This window comes from Engraulis encrasicolus, chromosome 7, assembly GCF_034702125.1.
Source record: "Engraulis encrasicolus isolate BLACKSEA-1 chromosome 7, IST_EnEncr_1.0, whole genome shotgun sequence".
NCBI classification, from domain to species: domain Eukaryota; kingdom Metazoa; phylum Chordata; class Actinopteri; order Clupeiformes; family Engraulidae; genus Engraulis; species Engraulis encrasicolus.
This window is the reverse complement of record NC_085863.1, coordinates 29,511,353-29,532,106: the sequence shown is the minus strand read 5'-3', so window position 1 is coordinate 29,532,106 and position 20,754 is coordinate 29,511,353. Positions and strand designations below refer to the sequence as shown.

The 20,754-nt window shown below is 44.7% G+C and overlaps 2 protein-coding genes across 9 annotated transcripts in view; both read right to left on the bottom strand.

The window, feature by feature from the left end:
• Positions 1 to 3,392, bottom strand: part of LOC134452701 (transcription factor COE1-A) — a 307,435-nt gene extending 304,043 nt beyond the window's left edge. For all 6 annotated transcript variants that reach the window (XM_063203218.1, XM_063203215.1, XM_063203219.1 and 3 more), the window contains exons 1-3: positions 2,621 to 3,392; positions 1,860 to 2,016; positions 750 to 813 (exon numbers count right to left, since the gene is read on the bottom strand). In XM_063203218.1, coding sequence (XP_063059288.1) covers positions 750 to 813; positions 1,860 to 2,016; positions 2,621 to 2,754 — 355 coding nt within the window. In that variant the 5' untranslated portion in view covers positions 2,755 to 3,392. The remainder of the gene's footprint in view (positions 1 to 749; positions 814 to 1,859; positions 2,017 to 2,620) is intronic.
• A 7,041-nt stretch (positions 3,393 to 10,433) lies between these two features.
• Positions 10,434 to 20,754, bottom strand: part of LOC134452700 (RING finger protein 145-like) — a 43,648-nt gene continuing 33,327 nt past the window's right edge. For all 3 annotated transcript variants that reach the window (XM_063203212.1, XM_063203211.1, XM_063203213.1), the window contains exons 9-11: positions 20,128 to 20,275; positions 18,201 to 18,557; positions 10,434 to 13,098 (exon numbers count right to left, since the gene is read on the bottom strand). In XM_063203212.1, the coding sequence (XP_063059282.1) occupies positions 12,424 to 13,098; positions 18,201 to 18,557; positions 20,128 to 20,275 (1,180 nt within the window). In that variant the 3' untranslated portion in view covers positions 10,434 to 12,423. The remainder of the gene's footprint in view (positions 13,099 to 18,200; positions 18,558 to 20,127; positions 20,276 to 20,754) is intronic.

Genomic DNA, 20,754 nt, shown 5'->3' with positions numbered 1-20,754 from the left:
AAAGCGCTCTTGTTGACTAACCATGCACGGCCTCCGCGAGGCCTACGGGGCTCCACGTTTGGCCAACAGGCGACCCGTTATGAAACGACCCTTAAACTAACACGCACAGAGACAAATAACACGGAACAGGATAATTGACCTGCTGATTACGCCTGTGATGGACAGCCCGTCAGTTTCCAGTTAAGGACAGCAGTGTTGCTCACATGTGGGCTGTAGGCTATGCTCACAACGGTGAGCGGGAGGAAAATAAATAGGCCTAATAATAATATATATACGCTCACAATTGCTTACAGTATGGCATTCCCTCGACCTAATTGATACAGATACTGAGGAAATTATTTTTCAAAGGCTTCCTACGGATCGGTTAAGTCAACCAAAATGTGGAAATAATTTATTTTGAAAAAATAATAAAACAACTCATCTGAGTGAGAGCTGTCTACCAAACTGTAGAATATTTTAAGGTGACACTGTTTTGTTATTATTCTCATTCAAAGACTATTTTTGCAAGATGCAATGACCAAACATACCGCCAACATATCATATACATAGGGAGTGTCGGAGTATAATTCTTCTCACAAAATCTATAAACTAGAAAGAGGTTATTTGTGTCGCCTAACAGGTGCTCGGCGCATATTTCTGATTATCGAATGCAAATCATGTTTGCCAGCGCCCGTTTCCGGCAGTCTCGACGCGCGCGAATGGAACAGCCACGTGAAGACAGAGAGAGAGAGAGAGATCATGCAACTTACCATTGCTGTAGAGAAGTTGTAGTCTGTAATGTATCCCGTTGTTGGTCTTTTCCCCGGAGCACTCCTATAGTAAAAAATACAATGTAAGAAGTTGCAATAGGATAGTTTACATGTGTGCCACTTCAGAAAGTTCCCTGTTATTATTAAAAATCACAGTCGGCCAATTAATAAACCTTTCTTTGATTTGTTTATTATTATTTTTCTTTTTTTGCTGTTTGGCTTTAATTAAATATGGTTGCTAAAACATGCTGTGTTTTATTCCCTGGGAATAATTTAAGGTGCCCAGTAAAGAATAATTTGTCGCATTTTAAGGAAATATATTTGTGACATTCACCATAGAAAATAGGCTATGAAAGGGCGAGCTATTGCCAGGGCAAGCGGTGGGAATTTTCAGATCTTAAACATGATTAGATTTTCCCTGTAACAGATCGAAAAACAAACAAATGGATCGCTGAGGCATTCCCTTGAAATCTAAGTATAAACACTTGCCTTATTCTGAAAGGGTTTGGGTAGCTAATATTTTGCCAGAGCGAACATATTCTTTCGTTTCAAGTAGGCCTAATCTCGGATAGAATATTGATAAATAGGCCTAGGCCTATTTGAAATAAAGATAATAAAATAAAACACCCTGCTCAGATTAAGCATGCAAAATTATGTTAAGGTTGAAATTGGATAGGCTATTTAAAATGCGTTCCACTATTTTTGCTATAATGCCCTTTTATATGTCTATTTTTTACAATATCAGTGCTGGTGGTTAGTATTATAGGTCACTTTGGTTGGTAGGCCATGGCCATGTTTAATTGTAATTGTGGACAAATATGTTGCAATGGGCTATCTTAATTGTAACAGTGTGCACTCGTTCCTGATTTTACCACTTTTGAACACTTGTTTATTTGAGTTTTTTCACCACCGTCTATTTTTGTAATTAGCTTAACTTATTTTGACTCAACTACTCTCCACTAACCATGCAAAGCCTACTGGATGACAATGTAACCTATATCAGCGTGTTCAGGAAATGCAATAGGCTATTTAACCCTGTTTCTTGCGACCACCTTTAATGGTATTATAAAGTGTTGCTTGTGTAAAACATGGAAGTGCTGATTGCCTTACCTTTTCTTTTTCAACAAATCCAATAAAAGATGTCCTTTCGATTTCCACAGGCTGTCCTTGCCTGTCATACAGCGCCAAAACGAAGTGGAAGAAGTTGGATTTGCGAAGGTTTGAGGGCGGTTGTTTCTCGAAGTGTGCCCGGGCAAGACCCACTCCACTGTGGACAAACACGCAAAGAGCCTCGTGTTAACACATCCTTACGCATGGTTAATTGTGGCGCTGATAATATCTGTACTTGAAAAAATAAAACTTAAAACTATTCGTAAGATTGGGGCCATACTATGACTTGCTTGTAGTTTAGTGTCACGTTACAAATGGCTATAACTATTCCATTAATGGTGCATTTGCGTAAAAGAGTTGAGAAAACTTCAGCAGACCACCTCGGTCACCGAATTACATTAACACATAGCCTATCTTTTCGCTCTTCCAAAATAATCTTTTAAATGGACTAGATAGGACAGGCTGTTGTCTTGGTTTCGTATTTATGTGAGAAATGGGTCATTTTCTGGCTGCGATATAGCTTAGCCTACTTCTCGCATCCTCGAGGAAAAGTGCTACAGAAGTCGGCTACACGTCCTAAATCAAAAGTTTGGCAGCAGACATGTCCACAAGCGTGTGGATGTAAAAGCCAAAATCATGTGGAGAAGCTTGATCACAATATCCGTTAATTCTTTTCCTGTTGCTGGAAATGAGGGTTGAGTAGTCCACGCATTGCCAAGGAGTCGCTGTGCGCGGAGAGTTGGACTTCGCCTGGAGCTTACCTCTGAGCGGCCGTGTTCGCATCCAACACCCCGGCACCTTGCATCCATGTCCGAACGGCGTTCATCCCTGATCCGAGAGGTTCCTCTTTCAAGCTATTCCCACTCCTCTGGATGCTCTCTTGAATTCCAAACATGAAAACTGGATCTTTCGCACTCCCTGTTGGTGCGGGTTTATCAGAAAGTGTTCAAAACCCCGATTTGCTGGCGAGCGACAAAATGACCAGAATTCAGAGTGCGAAACAGGATAGATAAAGCGGCGTTCTCGTAGACACGAGAGAGGACGTTGTCGTTATTATTTTAAAAAAAAATGCCACACAAGCGAGCAGAGGATATCCAGGTGTCAATAAGACCGACAAACCGACGAAATTTCAAACGAAGTGTACACACGAGGAAAAGCTCACTTGAGGGGTTTTGCCGATGCCCCCTCTGGATTCAGGAGGTTTACAAAGAGAGCTCCAGTGTCAGTTTAAGAAAAAGAAGGATCAAATAGAGCTTTCAGACAGCGATGGATCAAATGTCATCATCCCCTGACAAGTTTTCTTTCTCTTCTTTCTCTCGCTTTGTGTAAACCCGCTTTTTTCCCCTTCGTATACTTCTCCCTGTTTCCTTCTTTCAGAGAGAAACGAGATGGAAATTGGAAATCAAGAAGAAGAAGAGGACCCTTGTGGGTGCTGATCCCGTGTTGCTCCCCTTGTTCAAATGGGAGTGATTTGTGTCCCTTCCCAAAGGAATCCTATTTGACTATCTGCGCGAACTAAACACAAGCACACCATAGCCCCCAAAACGAGCGAGGGAGTGACTGAGGGAGGCGGGCCGCCCACGAACAAAGACAAGCCCAGTGTCAGATCCGCCCAACCACGATAGCCGTAGGCTCATTACATATTTAAGACAGTCCTTTCCTCCTCGTTAACCCACAACATAGTCCGCGGGCAGAGAAAACACCAAATCACAGGATGTGTGATAGTCCTGATAAATGGGCTTACGGAGCCGATTTTTTGACAGCAACTTATCTCTGTTGTTTAGTCACGCACCCTCCCCAATCCAACCAATGAATCTTCCCTTTCAGGAGTCCACGAGCTCAAGAGGCTGCACTTGACCTCGCGCCACCCTCAACCTTGATCACAGCAAACAGTAGAAAGTGTGTCTAGGGAGAATATTTTAGAAACGGCAAGGTCAGTGTCAAAGTTATTCCCAGTATGTCATTATATGCGTAAAGGTCGCTAAGCTTAACCAGGTGCTCTGGTTGTAGAAAGAAAGATAATGGTGAAATTTTATAATTTGTGTGCTATAAAAAAAACAGCTGAGTGCGCTTCAGGTGAGTCGATATCTGCCAGCAACGTGCGACATTTAAAGCAATGTTGTGCGTAACGAGACTGTATAGCGCAAATGGCGTGGACTACCGGCCTTCATCTAATGTCAAACTAATAACACCATAGACGTATCTGCTAATAAACGTTCCTTTTCCCACACAAATCCCGTTGGTGCGCGTGCCTTCTGCTGACTGCTCTACGTAGCCTACCATAGGCTGTTTTGCAGATTCACGAGGACATCACCTCTCCTGACTACAAGAGCAGCGCCAAGGGTACTTTACATGGCGAACCAATGATATAGCAAAATTATGCATTGTAGGCCTACATATGAACCTCGTTGACAATGTGCTTACAAATAATGTAGGCTATGCAAGTTTTTTTTTAGAGAATATCAACTATATTCTCACTGTGGCAATTTTATTCTGGCTTTGGTAAAACACATGAACAGATTTAATGCAGAATGCACGTTATTATCATTGTATATTGCCAATTAGCACACACTATAGGCTTACTCAGTGGTACAGGGCAAAGATGCACTACACGCAATAGAAGGGAGGGTTTACACCATGTCATATAATGATCTGAGGGTCTATGTAAGGGGTGTGTTGTTTAAAAAAGGAGCTTATTCTCTCTGTTCTCTCCCTAACTTCCTAGCGATGGCAAGAGTTTGTTCTATGCTCTAATTATAGTGAATAATGAACACACCGGCACAGACCATCTTCTTCTTCATCTGCAGAATGTGAAACAGAAAGGATCCAAAAACTCACACTGGCAAAGTCAACTTTTTCAGGACACCACAAACACAAACCCAAAACATTCGCCTTTTGTTATCGAGGTATCTGTAAATGCTGATTTCCAGACCCTGTTTTGCATCTGTTTAACCTTACCTACACCTCAACATGAGACTGTACAACATCCATGGCAATCTCACATGGCATCTACAATCAGTTTGATTTTGACAACACATCAGATATGTTCACACTGTCAGTGCACTCACAATGTTAGTGAGCTCGCAACACATTTAGGCCTACTGAAACACGTTTGCCTGTGAGAGCGCAAGGGTCAAGACCAAGCACGGGTGCCGCTAGGTTGGGGGGAGGTGTTACAGATTCTAGGGCCCAAGCTCTGACTGCGCTGACAAGGGGGCAAAATTTGAATCTTTCATGGGGCCCAACATTTCTGGCAGTGCCCCTGGGACCAAGTTAACACATTTTGGCGTCCCCTCTCTCAAGATACAGTAGATAGGCCTCACTTCATGATTGCCATTTGCCTGGGAAAGGATGTACATTGGACTGCTACTCCCGTGTGTGTGTGTGTGTGTGTGTGTGTGTGTGTGTGTGTGTGTGTGTGTGTGTGTGTGTGTGTGTGTGTGTGTGAGAGTGTGTGTGTGTGAGAGAGAGAGAGAGAGAGAGAGAGAGAGAGAGAGAGAGAGAGAGAGAGAGAGAGAGAGTTTGAGTGGGCCTAGTTACTGAATATAACATGGTTCAATTGTCTTATTATGACATTGCATTATTTTGGCAATAGCTTGTTCTAGGACTTGCATTCTGTGTGACAGTAGACATACCTACAGGCCCTTTCTTTGGACTCATTGTGAAAGGCTGCCAGCTGAGCATTTGGTCAGTGTGAACATTGAAGTGAGTGCTTCTTCAAAAAATCTCTCTCTTTCTTTCTTTCTTTCTTTCTCTCTCTATCTCTCTCTCTCTCTCTCTCTCTCTCTCTCTCTCTCTCCACCCGTTTGATTTATTTTGACTATTGTTTAGTCTGATTTACGGGTGTCTTCAGCAGTAAAGCCTGCCCACGCTCTCCTCTGCTCTACTCTGCGACGGCAATCTAACAGTCTTCACTGGGCAGGCAGACAACACTGGCAGTGATGAGAGACAAACAACAATGGCATAAACAGTAATTAGTTCAAAATAAAATACCAAATGGCAAGGCTTATCTGTAATTAGTTTGCAATACCAGGATGAGCTGCCTTGCATTCGTGTCTGGGCTGTTTCCGTTATGTCTCCTATGAGGCTTTCAGTTGAAGGGAGATGCAATAGAATATAGGCCTACTTTAGCCTACATGTTCGCAAATAAAACAGCACAAGTGTGAAGGGTTGTAAACATAGACTATACATGTGGATAGAGTGTACATGTGCTTCAATAATTTACATCACAGACTAAACTGATAACTAAGCTAGGTGTCTTTTTTTTTTTTTTTTTTACTAATAAGACTTTTCTCTTCAATATCACTGCTTAATCCTGTCCATCAACTATTCATAATAGATATTCACTATATCATATATTTATATAGGTCCATCAGGTATGGTGTACGTACAGCTCAATTGATGGATATGTTCATGTATACAAGTCTTCAATAGGCTACATGGGGGCCTTCCACGGATGAGGAAGTGAGGGCGAAGCTCCCACCGCCTAGAGGCCCTACAGTACTGCTACAGTCAAGTTAATCAGGCTCCGGCGAGGAGGATTCCACTGATGTTTATCGGGAGAACTCTCCTGTGATAGCTGGTTTGCTCAGTTCTTGTTGCTTCTTTCCTCCACTCCTCCCATCCCCGCTGCTCTCGATTAGCCTACTCCGATACAGAATGGTCTTCAGAGGGGGAGAAAAGTGGGTCTGGCTGCGGAAATCAACGCATGTGGAAAGCTGTCTGTTACATTTGCGAGAGCACCCCCCCTCCCCAAAGGCAAAGCGTTTGCTGTTCATTTGCGTAAAGTTCAGAAGAAATAGCCTACATTGTGAATATATTCATACAATGAATTAACTCTAAAGTGTAGGCTAATTAACGACAAGGAGGATTACTACTATATTACATGGTCAACTAGCCTAATGAAACCTAAAAATAAAAAATAAACATAACCATAACTGTATATTGTATATGCATCAAATTATTCAAGACGAAAGTGGTTACAGAAGTCCATTTGGCCGCACCAACCTCGTCTGGGCCCTTACGCACGGCTGCATCTAAATTATTATAACAGTGTTACAGGATGATGCCATATTGCAAACTGAAATGTATTACGGAGCGTGTCAACTTCACCATGTTACCATATTCCTTTAAAGTAGAATGGTGTGTGAAAATCAGTGTCATATTAGGCCTATAAATAAAATGGCCCATGTTTTAATGAAATAAATTCAAATGTCTAATCGAATTGTTTACTTTTCAGACAATGAAATCTGATTTTCAATGCCGTCTGGAACATTCGTCTGTTGTGTTAGATCCACGACTGACGTGCGGAAGGCGCGTGGGCTCGCGTGCTGTGTCCGTGTAGTAGGCAACAACAGCACACGCGCACAACCTTGCGCACCCACGTTGAATCACCCTTCGACACTGTCCAATGTGTGTGTGTGTGTGTTTTTTTTAACTTGATGTATTCGTGAAAATTAAAAAAGACTACGCGGAAAATAACCTAGTTTGCATAAATAGGCACACATGTCAAACGATTTACAGCAACATAAACATTTTAAATATGTTAAATAAGATAGCTTAAAAATAAATAAAATAAACATCACAGATCACACCCAAGTTTGTGACAACATTAGCTTCAAATTCAAATCATAACACGACCTGCTAATGAGGGGTGCCTGACACAGAAGTTTTTACACATTTCTGGAAAAAAAAATCCAAACTGATTTGATGGTTCACCCGCATGCGAAATGAGTGTCAGTTCAACACAACAAAATTCAAACATTTTTGTTCGACAGAAGCGCCGCCTGTTTGGCCAGTAAAGATGTGGGGAAGTCAGCCGGAAATGCCAATAAATCTATAGCGCAAGTCAATATCCCAGATGCTGAGGGAAATGTCACAGTTACATTCCTGCCACTTGGACTGGAAGCATGTCAGCCTGCCCTGCTTTTTATCTGCTGTCAGGGGGCCCTTTCTAAGCTAAGAATGCATATTTGTAAACGGGCAGATTCTTAATAGGTCTATAGAAGAAATGTGGCCATGGGCCTGTAGGCATACACTAAAAAGAAGTAGCCTAGATAATGACTGCAGGCCCAGAGTCGGCTAATTGATCCCCAAATGTTGGGAATGTTCAACCGCATGTAAGATAAGAAAAGACTATTGATCAGTAGGCCTAATTTAAAACAGGATTCATTATTTCAGCTTTATGCTCAACCGAGTGTCATGAACAAATGGATAGGCCGCTGCCTATCCGGACGCTATTTCAACTGTGTGCAAAATAAATTGCACACAGAAAATTAACGGCGCAAGCTACAGACGAAATAATTACAATTCTACTCGGAAATTGCTTATAACTTATGTAAAGCCCCAACAAAAGTAGCACACTCACTTGTCCAAATTGTGGTCCCTGTTTTGGCACAAATAAAATACCCCCTCCGGAAAATAAACGAATTATGAATACATGCAAATTAGGGCACTAAGACAGCATGAAATATCAGTGATATTGAACTTGGAATAGGTAAACTATATAGGCTATTCAGCGATGTCTGTCTGGTTTGTGACGAATGTAAAGATTCGGGGGGTCGGTGCATTTCCCTGTGCGCCTTCAAAATATAAAATGCCCAGATGTTTCCTCGACCAATTACCGGTTACTGATGTCTCTCCTGATCCCCCCCAGGCGTCAGCGTTTACGGCTTTGGCAAACCAAGGGCTCCCCCTTGCGCCAGAACAGCAGTGCAGCTCCAAAACGACATGTCGAGAGTCAAAACGTTGTCATGCTTTTTATTACTGTACCCATTGCGACGTGCGTAAAACTATCACCGTGGAGTGAAAGTGCAGATGCTATTTTTTAGTCTATACTTAATAATGAAATAACCAATCTAACTAATAAACTACTCTTGACTGACTCTAGTACTACTTACTAACGGAATATTAACCAATGAATCCAGTTTGTGTGCGGAGCTTCTTGTGAACGGCAGCGAGCAGGGTAATGTGATGCATTATAAAAGGAGCAATGCTGCCACCGTGCGCCCAAAATAATTGCAAGCAATTTCAAATACAAATCAAAATGGAAAGTTCATACATAACAAAAGTACAGTGATTTGTGTATTGCAAATGTTTATATTCTAAAGTGCAAAGGTCAATATTGATCACAAAAAGCTCCCTAACCCTAGACTTTTAAGATAAACTTCTTTTTTTGTTGCACTGTTATAGAATAACGGTGACATATTCAAACCCATGTGCAATTAACCCACAGAAGCCATTGCAACTATTCATACACTTGTTGCATTGGATGCCAAGAGAGGTATCCGTGTGTGCCTGCCTGGAATGGCAACATCAGCCAAGAGTGTTGCAGACCATGTCAGTGAAGCAAGAACATTGGAAAAAGTAATTAAAACATATAATAATTCACAGAAAGTGAAGAAATTGAAGTTGTAAGTTGGATGACCCCATGCACCACAGATGCAAAGCGGTTATCAGAAACCATGGTTATGCAAGAAAAATATTAGTTAGGTCTACTTTAGGATACTCAGCAAAGTCTAATTTTCCAGAATTTGTTAGTTTATGGTACATTTTTGAGTTTCCAAAGACAGATGCATTTCAATAAAATTGATGTGAAGAATTTGGACATTTACTAATCTTTTTTAAGACACTGCTATTATTTTGAACACAACTGTACACTGCAATTAGTGGACGCTTTTATGGAAAGTCATTTTATGCTAAACCAATACAGGGTATTGGTTACAGTCCCTGGAGCAGTACAGAGTTAGATGCCTTGCTCAAGGGAAGCTCAGCCATGGAGTGGAGTAGGGAGTGGAAGGGTGGGATTTGAACCTGCAACCGTCTGATTTCAAGCCCATCTCCTCGCCATCGTCAGGGGTGGGGAACCTCTTTCATTCGAGGGGTCACTTCAATTTCCTCTGAGGGCCTGGCTATGGAGGCAAACCAGGATTTCCCCCTGCATAGTATGTTGAAGGCAGCCACCTTTACAACAATCTTCTCTAGATCCCCAGAAATAGAACATAATTGTATTGCAAATGTAATTTCTAAGATTCCTTTACAAAACATGTCATATCTTATGTGAAGCTGCATTACATGAAAATTATATTGGGGCCAGATAAGACGACTTCAAGGGCCATAAACGACCTCGAGACGTAGGCTCCCCACCCCTGCTTTAGGCCATGGCTGCCCCGGAGGCTAGTAGGAGTAGGAGTCAAGTAGGAGTGCAGCATCCAAATTAACCAACAAGGTGCAGATAAGGATAGACTGTATCTCAATTAGGGATGTACCCAAACCTGATTTAAGCATTTTTTTGGGGTCTTTTTCAACTTTGATAGGACTTATTTGATAGGACTGTGTGAGAGGTGGACAGGAAGCGAATTGGGAGAGAAACGGGGAGGGGTCGGCAAAGGACCCGGGCCGGGAATCGAACCCGGGTCAGCCACATGGCAGGCGAGTGCCCTACCGGTTGGCCACGGCAGGGCCCCAAACCTGATTTTTAAGACTCTGTATATCCTGTGCAATACCCTGTATATAGAGTATATACAGTACAATACGTAAATACAATAGTAAAACAGAAAATCCAAAACACAGTCATTAAAATGAGTCCAATTTTTATTTGTGACATTCAATTCTGTAAAATAAAAAATCTCCACACGGGAGTATTTTTTGTTTTGCTTCTTTCTAAAGATGCAACCATTCTGTAGCAGACCGAAGTATACTCATTGTGGCATTAAATTTGTAAAAAAAAAAAAAAAAGAAAGAAAGAAAGAAAGAAAAGAAAGAACAGAAACAAAAATCATGAGCAAAAAACATCCTTAACAAGGAGTCATCTTAAAAAATAAAAAAACAAAACATTGTAATTAAGACCAGCGAGGGTGCTGAGCCCTCAAAGTCTCCCATTTCTCTTTATTTTCCTTCCAGAAGAAATGTGCAAAAGCAACCAAGTGGCTTAACGAAATGAAATGAAAAGACATGGCACTTTATCTCTTGTGAGGTCCCACACTGCACAACGCAGTGTGTTCATGCTTAGCACAATCGAGAATCGCCAAGAAAAAAAACACTTAAAACATACAAAAAAAGTAATACTGCTAAACCAAGGTTTTTGAAAACTCAGAACTCGTTTTTTTAGAGGCGTGCAATCCGTGACCAACCGCTGAATCCCCACTTCTACCTCGGAAAGGGCATTGAAGTGGTTCACGCCAGCTTACCGGTCACATCATATGCGCAGCGCCAAAACGCATCCCTTGGAACACTGTACGGCATATCAAAATGTATTTTTTTATCCAGATTACAGAGATACAGATAATAGAATATATAATATATATTTATATATATGCACATATATACACACACACTAATAAGGGCAACGTCCTCGAAAACACAATTATTTGGTACCTGACGAGGCAACATTTTTTTAGAGCATCTCCAAAGTGAACGGAAAGGAGAAAAAAACAGAAAAGAGAAACACCTGGGACACACACGAGAAAAGGCTTTACGTACTGGTGTGAGGAGAATTCAAACCTGTAGAGACAACAGGAAGAAAAACAACAGGGTGTGTCCTAGCCTACCACAGCTCACAAGCCTTTACAGCAAAAAGCCAGGCAAGTTTTTTTTTGCCTGCATGTAACACGTTTCCATGTATTCCCCTTTTTTCAGTATTGTAGAGATCGTCATTCAAGTGGCCAGGACCTTGGATTTTACTTTCTTCTCTGTTTTTGTAACAGTCGGTCGGTGATCTCAAAACCATATCGTTAAACGCTGTGAGCGAAAGGGACTCAGCAGTGATACCTCAGTTAGGAAGAACCGGATTAAATAAAATGTGGAGCGGGTGAAAGTGGGGGGGGGAAAAGACAAAAAGAAAATATTTTGAAAGTTGATGCAAAAATGTGACATTCAAGGGACAAATACAGGCAGCAAGAGTAGCACAACAGCTTCTTTTTGGACGTGAAACAAAAGAAGAACAATCTCAGTGATTCCAAATATCGAAATCGATGCTGCAGAAATTACATCACAGCTTAGTGGTACATGATTTTTCCAACAAGAAAAAAATTGCATGGGACAGAGGTATGATCGGCATCCAAACACAATTCACCCAAGATTATGGCATGTCCTTTTTATCTTCCTTTACCTTTTGGCACTCTACCCGATGCCAATGTCTCTTTTATCAGACAGGTCCAACAATTGTACACGAGGGAGAAAAAACAAATTTAATAAAAATGTGAACATTTTTGAGCTTGGAGTGTGGTCTTCAAAAAAAAAAAAAAAAAGACACGAAAAACAATGAAGAAACAAACGTAAATCGTATGAGCTGATTGAGTGCATGCACTTTTGGATGGTCAGTGTTGATGTGTCGTCTGTCCTGCATGCAAATGCATGCCTGGGTGTGTGTGTGCATGTGTGTGTGTGTGTGTGTGTGTGTCAATACAAAGTGAGTGCATGTGTGTTCGTGTACAGGTTGAAATGGCAAAAACGGTTTGGAACCAGCTATCCGCTATTACAGTCAGCATGTCATCCGTTGGCCGCGTCACAGTTGCGTAGTAGAATAGTCTGTGGGTGGGGGGTTGGGGCTGTTGGGGGTTAGAGTTCACAGATGAAGGGGGTTGATGGTGGAGGTGGATAGCGCCGCTGCTGCTGCTGCTGCGGTTGCGTTGGGCTCAAGTGGCGAGGGATCTGCGGACATGATGGCACTGGGCTGACCGGCACCCTGGCACTTCTGACCCTCAGCCGGCCGCGATGGGGCATCAAGCCCACACGGCTCAGAGACACAGCTGCTCTCCTGACATTCTTCCACACTGGGGAGGGAGGATGAGGAGGCGGATGAGGTGGTGGTGGAAGAGGAGGAAGAGGAGGAGGAGGAGGTGTTGGAGGAGAAAGGTGAGGAGGAGGAGGAAGATGAGGAGGAGGAGGAGGAAGAAGATGAGGAGGAGGAAGTGTTGGTGCAGGAAAAAGAGGAGGATGAGGAGGAAGAGGAAGCTGATTCGGCTGGGGAATCAGTCACCGTGGAGACCGTACCGGAGGGGGCGGGCTCGGCACCGTCCTGGGCCACCTGGGCGACAGGTGCTGCTGCCGGCTCGCCTTGTCCCACCTCCAGGGGGTTGGGATTGGCTGCTGCGTCGGCGTGCGCAGGGTTGGCAAGCTGCGATTGGCTCTTGAGCTGGCTGTGGCACAGGGGGCAGGTCTCCTGCACATACAGCCACTTCTTCAGGCAGCCGGCGTGGAAGAAGTGACTGCAGGGGGTGATGACCGCTGTTGTCATATCCTGTTAGGGTACACAAGACACAAACAGAGGCAATACATTAGTGACATTAAAACTGGATGCACACACACACTAACGTCAGAGCCCGTTAGAATGGGGAGGTGGAGAAAGCTGATCCCTGCTGATGACAGTGGCTGTCAACTATGTATGGTGCGGCTCAATGTGCAGTAGCACAGCACAGCTCAATGCAATGGATGTACAGAACCTACGCACAAACCTATCCCTAGGGTACGGCACCGTATACACACAAGTACACAGACACACACTTTTTCCTCCAAAAGTGTAACCAGAGAATCGTATATGAGAGTGAGATAAAGCAGGTGGGTTCTTTTCCGGTATCCACTTTAGGTCGGGTGAACGGCCCTTTAGGAGACCTTCGAATAGGAGACCTTCAGAGTCTTGAAGTAGAGAATAAATAGAGTCCCCTTAGCGCTGTAGATGGCGGTGACACACGTCTTGTGCAAACACCACGAGAAGAGAAGAAGAACGAGGGACAACGCCCCCTTAGGAGACCAAATTTTAAGCACACACTTTTGCATTGAGTGGGCGTGTTTCGATTCCTCTTTATTATATATCCAACCTCTTTGGTGTAACAACACATGCAAGTCAGTGTTGACCAATGCCTTCCTTTGCCCACTAGAGGGCTCCAAAGCTTCACAAGAGTCCTTAGTATGAGGAAACTGACTAAACAGAGGCCGGCACATGTCAGATATGGTGTTGACAATGTGGAGAGCTGTAGACATTTGTGCCTCATTTACTGTAAAGCCAGTCTGCCTGGAGGAGTAAGATACCTTGATAAAAGGCATTTCAGCTATGCACACTGATGTAGGACGCAGGGGATGCAGGGGAGTTATACACTGCCCTACCCAAATAATTCCCATATTGCTGGTCGAAAAAACAAAACAAGGCAAAAAAAAGTTACCTCACTTATCCTAAAACCAGCTCCTTAACAATTTGCACCGAAAGCTTTTATTCACTGTGAGCAGGGGTTACTTTCCAATACACCCAACTAACAAGCTACTCATTCGCTACACAGAGTAGAGTAGGGTCTGGCAAAGACCAAAAACATTAACAAATATGTGGAGCACATTGGCCGACGTTGCGAAATCATGCAGTCATCAGGTGCCTTCTATGGTGACACATTGCATTTTCCGGTTGGGAAATCCTGATGAATCAGGAAAATCACATGTATGTATGCCAAGCATTTGGCAACCCATGCCCTCCACTGAAGTTGGTCATCGACATCACATGAGCCAGATCCGCAGCTGGTTTGGTAATACGAGTAAACTGCACCAACCAGGTCATGGCTACGGAGACTAAAAGCCTGTTGAAAGTTGCGACAACCTACAAAGTCACTATTAGTCACCATGAGCCAACCACAGTAAAAAATAAAAAAAGAGAGAGGTACTGGCCTAGCCTGCAAACTTCGTGTACAGATCTTATGAATCAGGTAGAGGCTACAGCTGTGTGTGTGTGTGTGTGCGTGTGCGTGTGCGTGTGCGTGTGAGAGTGAGTGAAACAGCACCAGACCCATCGTCGTATCAACACAATCAGTCAATCTACAGATGTCCATGAATGTTAAAGCTTCCATGTAACCCAATGGCCATTTGGGAGTCTTATCGACAAGGTTACACTTTTGTAATTAGCATGAAGCAGTTCAATGGCTTACAGCATTACACAGCAACAGTAACAGTGGTTGGGTCCATGTCTCTGTGGCTGATTGAATAATGAATCTGTTGCTTTGGTCAATAGCCACAGGGGGTGTGGAGCTGCTCCATGCTAGAGCGAGGTGAGCTCACATGCCTCAGCCTAGTGGCATCTGGGCACACTTGGCTTTGCACAAACGTGTGTGTGTGTGTGTGTGTGTGTGTGTGTGTGTGTGTGTGTGTGTGTGTGTGTGTGTGTGTGTGTGTGTGTGTGTGTGTGTGTGTGTGTGTGTGCGTGCGCGTGTGCGTGCGCGTGTGCGTGCGGCTCGTGTGCACATGTGGAGCAATTAAGAACGTTTGGACAGCTATATAACATTATCCTAGCCCTGCAGACGTCATAGGCTGCCATTACACTATAAAACTTGTTTGTGTGTGACAGATAGTCACTGCAGTCTATCGTATGATAAATATGGATTTATGGGAAGATATTGGTGTGACGTCAGGCCTGAGCCAGCCTGATGACGCACAGAGGCGAAACGCTTTGAATAAACAAGCAAAAAGTCAAATAAGTGTGCAGTAAACTTCTTTCTTTTGAAGTATTGAACACAGGGGTGATAGTGAAAAAAAAAACCCTGAGCCTGAACTTTTTCCCCTGCTCTAACGACGACGACAAGATACTGCATAGTGACGTAACGTAGGCCTATTTTGACACATTCAAACATTTTATAGCCTGTGAATGACCATTAGTCAAGCCTGATAGTAGATGAAAACCCTGAACCTGTAACACTTTCTGAGATAAGAATAACCTAATGGCTAATTATTATCAATGCTTTTATTTTTGCAAACTCTGTCAAGCCTGAAATCAGGCATGAAGCCTGAATACTATCAGCCCTGTGAACACTCCTGCCTTTACCAACACCTAGAAGCTATGTATGGATCTTTGAACTGTAGGGTTTTGTATATGTCGTGGGGCCTGGTAGAAAGTTGTTTGTATATTTCCAGAACGTTACAGGTGGGAAAAATGTATGAAACCTGACTTTGCATTACTATCTCATTTACAAACTTAATATATTTGGGCAATGGTTTCACTACGGCGGTGTTACTCATCTTTGCACAATAATGAACCAAACAGTGAAAGTACACAAGTCTCAACAGGATGTCCCCCACCCCTCCAGCTGAAGATGAGGAAATAACTGAAAGTCACTTCCACTCACCACAGCTTACCCATTTCCTCTGTTGAACACTAGTTACCGGCAGAGCCGTATCTTAATATACGGCTCTGGTAACCGGCAGCTTATTTCAGTGCCACGTAAGAAACTGTGTTTTATGACACCTGTCTGTGTCCATGATGTAGTCAAACATTGGAAAAGGCAAATTATTTATATCGATAGCACTGCAGCCAGTGTTGAGAGTGAGAAGCTATTCTCGATCCCGTTACATTTTAATCTGCATGCTCCCGTAACACCTCCTGGATGGGAGTTGAAAGAGTCATGTCTCAAGGGTTTGATTTATGCTGTAAATGGCCAGATCCATATTCAGTTATTTTGACGAGATCAACTAAAGCAAGCAACGCAAAAGTAGTGTAAAGACTTACATTTTATTATAGTAAAATTGCAGTGTAAGGTATTAGATTGCCCAACATTGACTGCAGCACAGGGCCTTGAAAACAGCATTGCCATTTGTGCTAGTACTGCGGTGCATGTGATACTCTAGAATCAGGGCAAAACAAAAACAAAAACAAGATGTGAGCGAAAACACCTGCAGCCTGGGGGAGAGGAGGAGGTGGTGATGGGGGGGGGGCTAGCTCAACCATCCCCTTCCAATGCCCTGCGCGCTCTCGCTCTCTCTCGCTCCCCTGTCTTCATCTCTCCCTCTGTCCCTCGCTGTATCTCTCTCTCTCTCTCTCTCTCTGCCCCCCCCATCTCTCTCTTCATTGCTCTCTCTGCTTCTCTCCTTCGCCTTTCCTCTCTCTGCATCCCCCTCTCTCCCTCCCTCCCTCCACCAAGGGGAGAGAACTTGCTCCCCTCAGCAGAATCAGAGACACTCCAGTTCCTCCCCTTTCCCCCAGCTCCTATGCCCTCCTCTCCTCCCGCCTCTCCTCTCCTCTCCATCAATAATGGAGGAGGCAATTCTGAGGGCCCTCACCCTTCCCCTCCTCCCCTCCCCTCCCATGCTCCCCTCTCTCCTCCTATTCTCCCCACTCTCCTCCCAGTCTCCCCATTACAACCCTTCCTTCTGGCACCACTAAACTTCTCCACAGTAAAACTCTCCACCTTGTGACCTTCACAATAAGTAAGAGCCGTGTCCGTTTCGCTCACCCCCTCTCCCTTTCTTTCTCTATCTATCCCTCTACCTTACCCAATAAGTGGTGTGGCGTCCCTTTCTCCCCCCACAACCTCTCTCTTGTTTCGTATCTCTCTCTCTCTCTCTCTCTTCTCATACCTTCATGTCCAGACCTAAAATTGGCAATATCCAGACTGTAGCTGCCTTCTGCACTGCTGGGCTTCAAGTCATTCTCCAGCCCCTGACATCTAGAAGTTTCTCCATGGACACTCATTGCTGTAGCAGCAGGAGATCATACAAGGGCAACAAAACGCAATCAGTGGAGGAACAGGCACAGCCAACATGCCCCCAGGCCTGGTCAAAAGATCTCCACCTGATATGAGAGGGTGTGTGTGTGGTTACAATGATTACCTTGTCTCTACAGCTGGAGACAATGAAGGGGGATGTATTTCCTTACCATCTCTTCCTTTCACATGTGTACTGACACCCATCCGCCTTCATAGACAAAACCACGCACGCACGCACGCACAGAGATGAACGCACACACACAGTCGCACACACACACACACGCACACACACACACGCACACACGCACACACACATACACACAGTCACACACACACGCCCTGACCAGAAACGGCCTTAAAAGCCATAATCTCTCACACCACACCCACAACTACAATAAAGTGTGAATAGGCAACTTCCCTCATTCACACACTACAACACACACTCACTTGCTCATAAATGATCCATGGCTCTTCACTGAGACACAGCCATGTGATCACATTTGCACCCAACTATTAACGGACGCAGACACGCACGCACGCAGGCACACTTAATATATCCTACCACGCATGCTCTATTCACATATGTTCACACATTCTATTGCCTTTGCACCCTTAACGTGTCCAAACACTACATTACACTTCACTATCAAAAGCGACTTGGTTACAACACCGTAGAGAGATGTGGAGTTGGGTGCTTTGCTCAAGGGCACTTAAGCTATGGATGGAGGTGTAGCGAGAGGTAAGGGTGGGATTTGAACCGGCAACCCTCTGATCTTAAGACCACCTCCCTAACAACTAGGTCCTGGTAGCATTTAACATGTCCACGCACACCCACACTTCACCTGGTAACATGTCCAAATACACATGCCTAACATGTCTGAATACACACCTGGTAGCATATGGCGCAGATGTCGTTGTGCTGCAGCAGCTGGCTGGCGGAGGCGGTGGGCAGGCTCTTGATCTTGTTGACGGCGTCCCTGCGCAGCAGGAAGCTCTGCCAGCCCAGCTGGGCGCGCAGCCACACGTTGTAGTAGCTGTGCACGAAGATGATGGTGGAGCCCATGACCGTCCACTCGCCGAACAGCGTCTCCGACACGCCGTACGCCACCACGCACAGCGCCAGCAGGAACTCCAGCAGCCGGTACGTGCCGTTCACCCAGTAGATGACGTCGTCCATGTTCTCCACCGGCGCCTTGCGCACCTCCTCCACCATGAACAGGATGTAGATCAGGAGGGTTCCCAGAACCTGAAGAGGAGGAGAGGAGAGGAGAGGAGAAAAGGAGGAGAAGAGAGGAGAGGAGGAGGAGGAGAAGAAGAGAGGAGTCATTAAGTCATACATCTCTCATTCATGTTCTCCATGCAGGGCCTTGCGGACCTCCTCCACCATGAACAGGATGTAGATGAGGAGGGCTCCTAGAACCTGGAGGAGGAGAAGAGGAGAGGAGAGGAGAGGAGAGGAGAGGAGAGGAGAGGAGGAGAGATGGAAAGTAGAGGAGAGGAGTCATTAAGTCATGGCGCCTTCATTAATTTTCTCTTCTCCACGGGGGCCTTGCAAATCTCTTCAACCATGAACAGGATGTAGATGAGGAGGGTTCCCAGAACCTGGAGGAGGAGGAAGAGGAGAGAGAGGAGAGATGGAGAGGAGAGGAGTCATTAGGTCATACACTTAAATGGCCTTGTGGACCTCCTCCACCATGAACAGGATGTAGATCAGGAGGGTTCCTGGAACCCGAAGAGGAGGAGAGGAGAGGAGAAAAGGAGCAGAAGAGAGGAGAGGAGTCCGTAAGTCATATATCTTTCATTCATGTTCTCCACAGGCGCCTTGCAGACCTCCTTCACCATGAACAGGATGTAGATCAGGAGGGTTCCTAGAACCTGAAGAGGAGGAGGAAGAAGAGGAGAGGAGGAGAAAAGGAAGAGAGCAGAGGAGGAGTCATTAAGTCATAGCTCTTTCATGCATTTTCTCTTCTCCACAGGGCCCAAATCTCTTCAACCATGTAGCTCAGGATGTAGCTCAGGGGGGTTCCCAGCACCTGGAGGAGGAGGAGAGATGGAGAGAAGGAGAGAAGGAGAGGAGTCATTAAGTCATAGAGTTTTCATTAATTTTCTGTTCTCCACAGGACCCTTGCAAATCTCTTCAACCATGAACAGGATGTAGATGAGGAGGGTTCCCAGAACCTGGAGGAGGAGGAGAGAGAAATGAAGGATGGAGTGATGTTATTTTGAGTACAGGTATTTCAGTGTGTGTGTGTGTGTGTGTGTGCGTGTGTGTGTGTGTGTGTGTGTGTGTGTGTGTGTGTGTGTGTGTGTGTGTGTGTGTGTGTGTGTGTGTGTGTGTGTGTGTGTGTGTGTGTGCGCGTGTGTGCGTGCGTGTGTGCTTCCAAACAGCTTAACAGAAGGCAGGAGCATGTGAAGGTCAGCGTGTGAGTGGATGCCTGGGCACACTGAAGATGTAAATGATGAAACCCATTGTACACAACCGAGTTTTTAAATGACCGCTTGTGCTCATCTACAGCAGGGGCATGTGTGAGGGAGCAAGATTGACAGTGTGTGTTGGTGTGAGGGGAGCAGAATGTGTGTGTCTGACAGTGCGTGTGTGTGTGTGTGTCTGACAGTGCGTGTGTGTGTGTGTGTGTGTGTGTACATGTGTGTGTGAGAGAGAGAGGGAGAGAGAGAGAGAGACCAAGCGAGAGCGTCTCTGTGTGTAGTGCGCGTGCGTGCGTGCGTGTGTGTGTATGATGAGGAGCCACAATCCATGGTGAAGAACTAGCAGATCGTGTAGTGAGTGTGTGTGTGTGTGTGTGTGTGGTAAATACCTGTAGCGAGGTGAGTATGCTTGAGGAGATGATGATGAGCAGCCAGAAGTCCATGGTGAAGAACTGGCAGATCATGTAGGCCATGTAGGCAGGGAAGACCAGCAGGAACACACACAAGCTCACCGCACGGAAATGCTTCCATAGACTCCTACAGAGGGGAGAGGAGGAGGGAGAGGAGGAGGAGGGGGAAAGGAGGAGGAATAGAAAGATGGGGAGAATGGAAAGGAGGAGGAGGAAGAGGGGAGGATGATGAAGAGGAGGAGAAACAGGATTTGAAGGATGGATAATGAAAGAAAAGACGACACAGTGAGCAAGAGAAGAGGAGAAAAGATGAAGGGAAAATGACAGGAAGAGAGAGAATAAAAGCAAGGGAGGGGGGACGGAATGGAGGTAGAGAGAAAGAGAAAAAAGTTTTGAGTGCCATAGAATAGCTGACCAGTGCAGCAGTGTTTGCACATACCAGCTCTCATTTATCAAAGCTGTGTGGCAGCAGCGCTGTGTTTTCCACGTGGGCTACCTCTAAGAAACACCAAGTGTTATCTTACAGATCAAAGGGAGAAAGGGAAAGATAACCCGACTGCCTCTGGAAGTTTACATGCGCTATCGGCTTACGGCAGCCCAACTCTA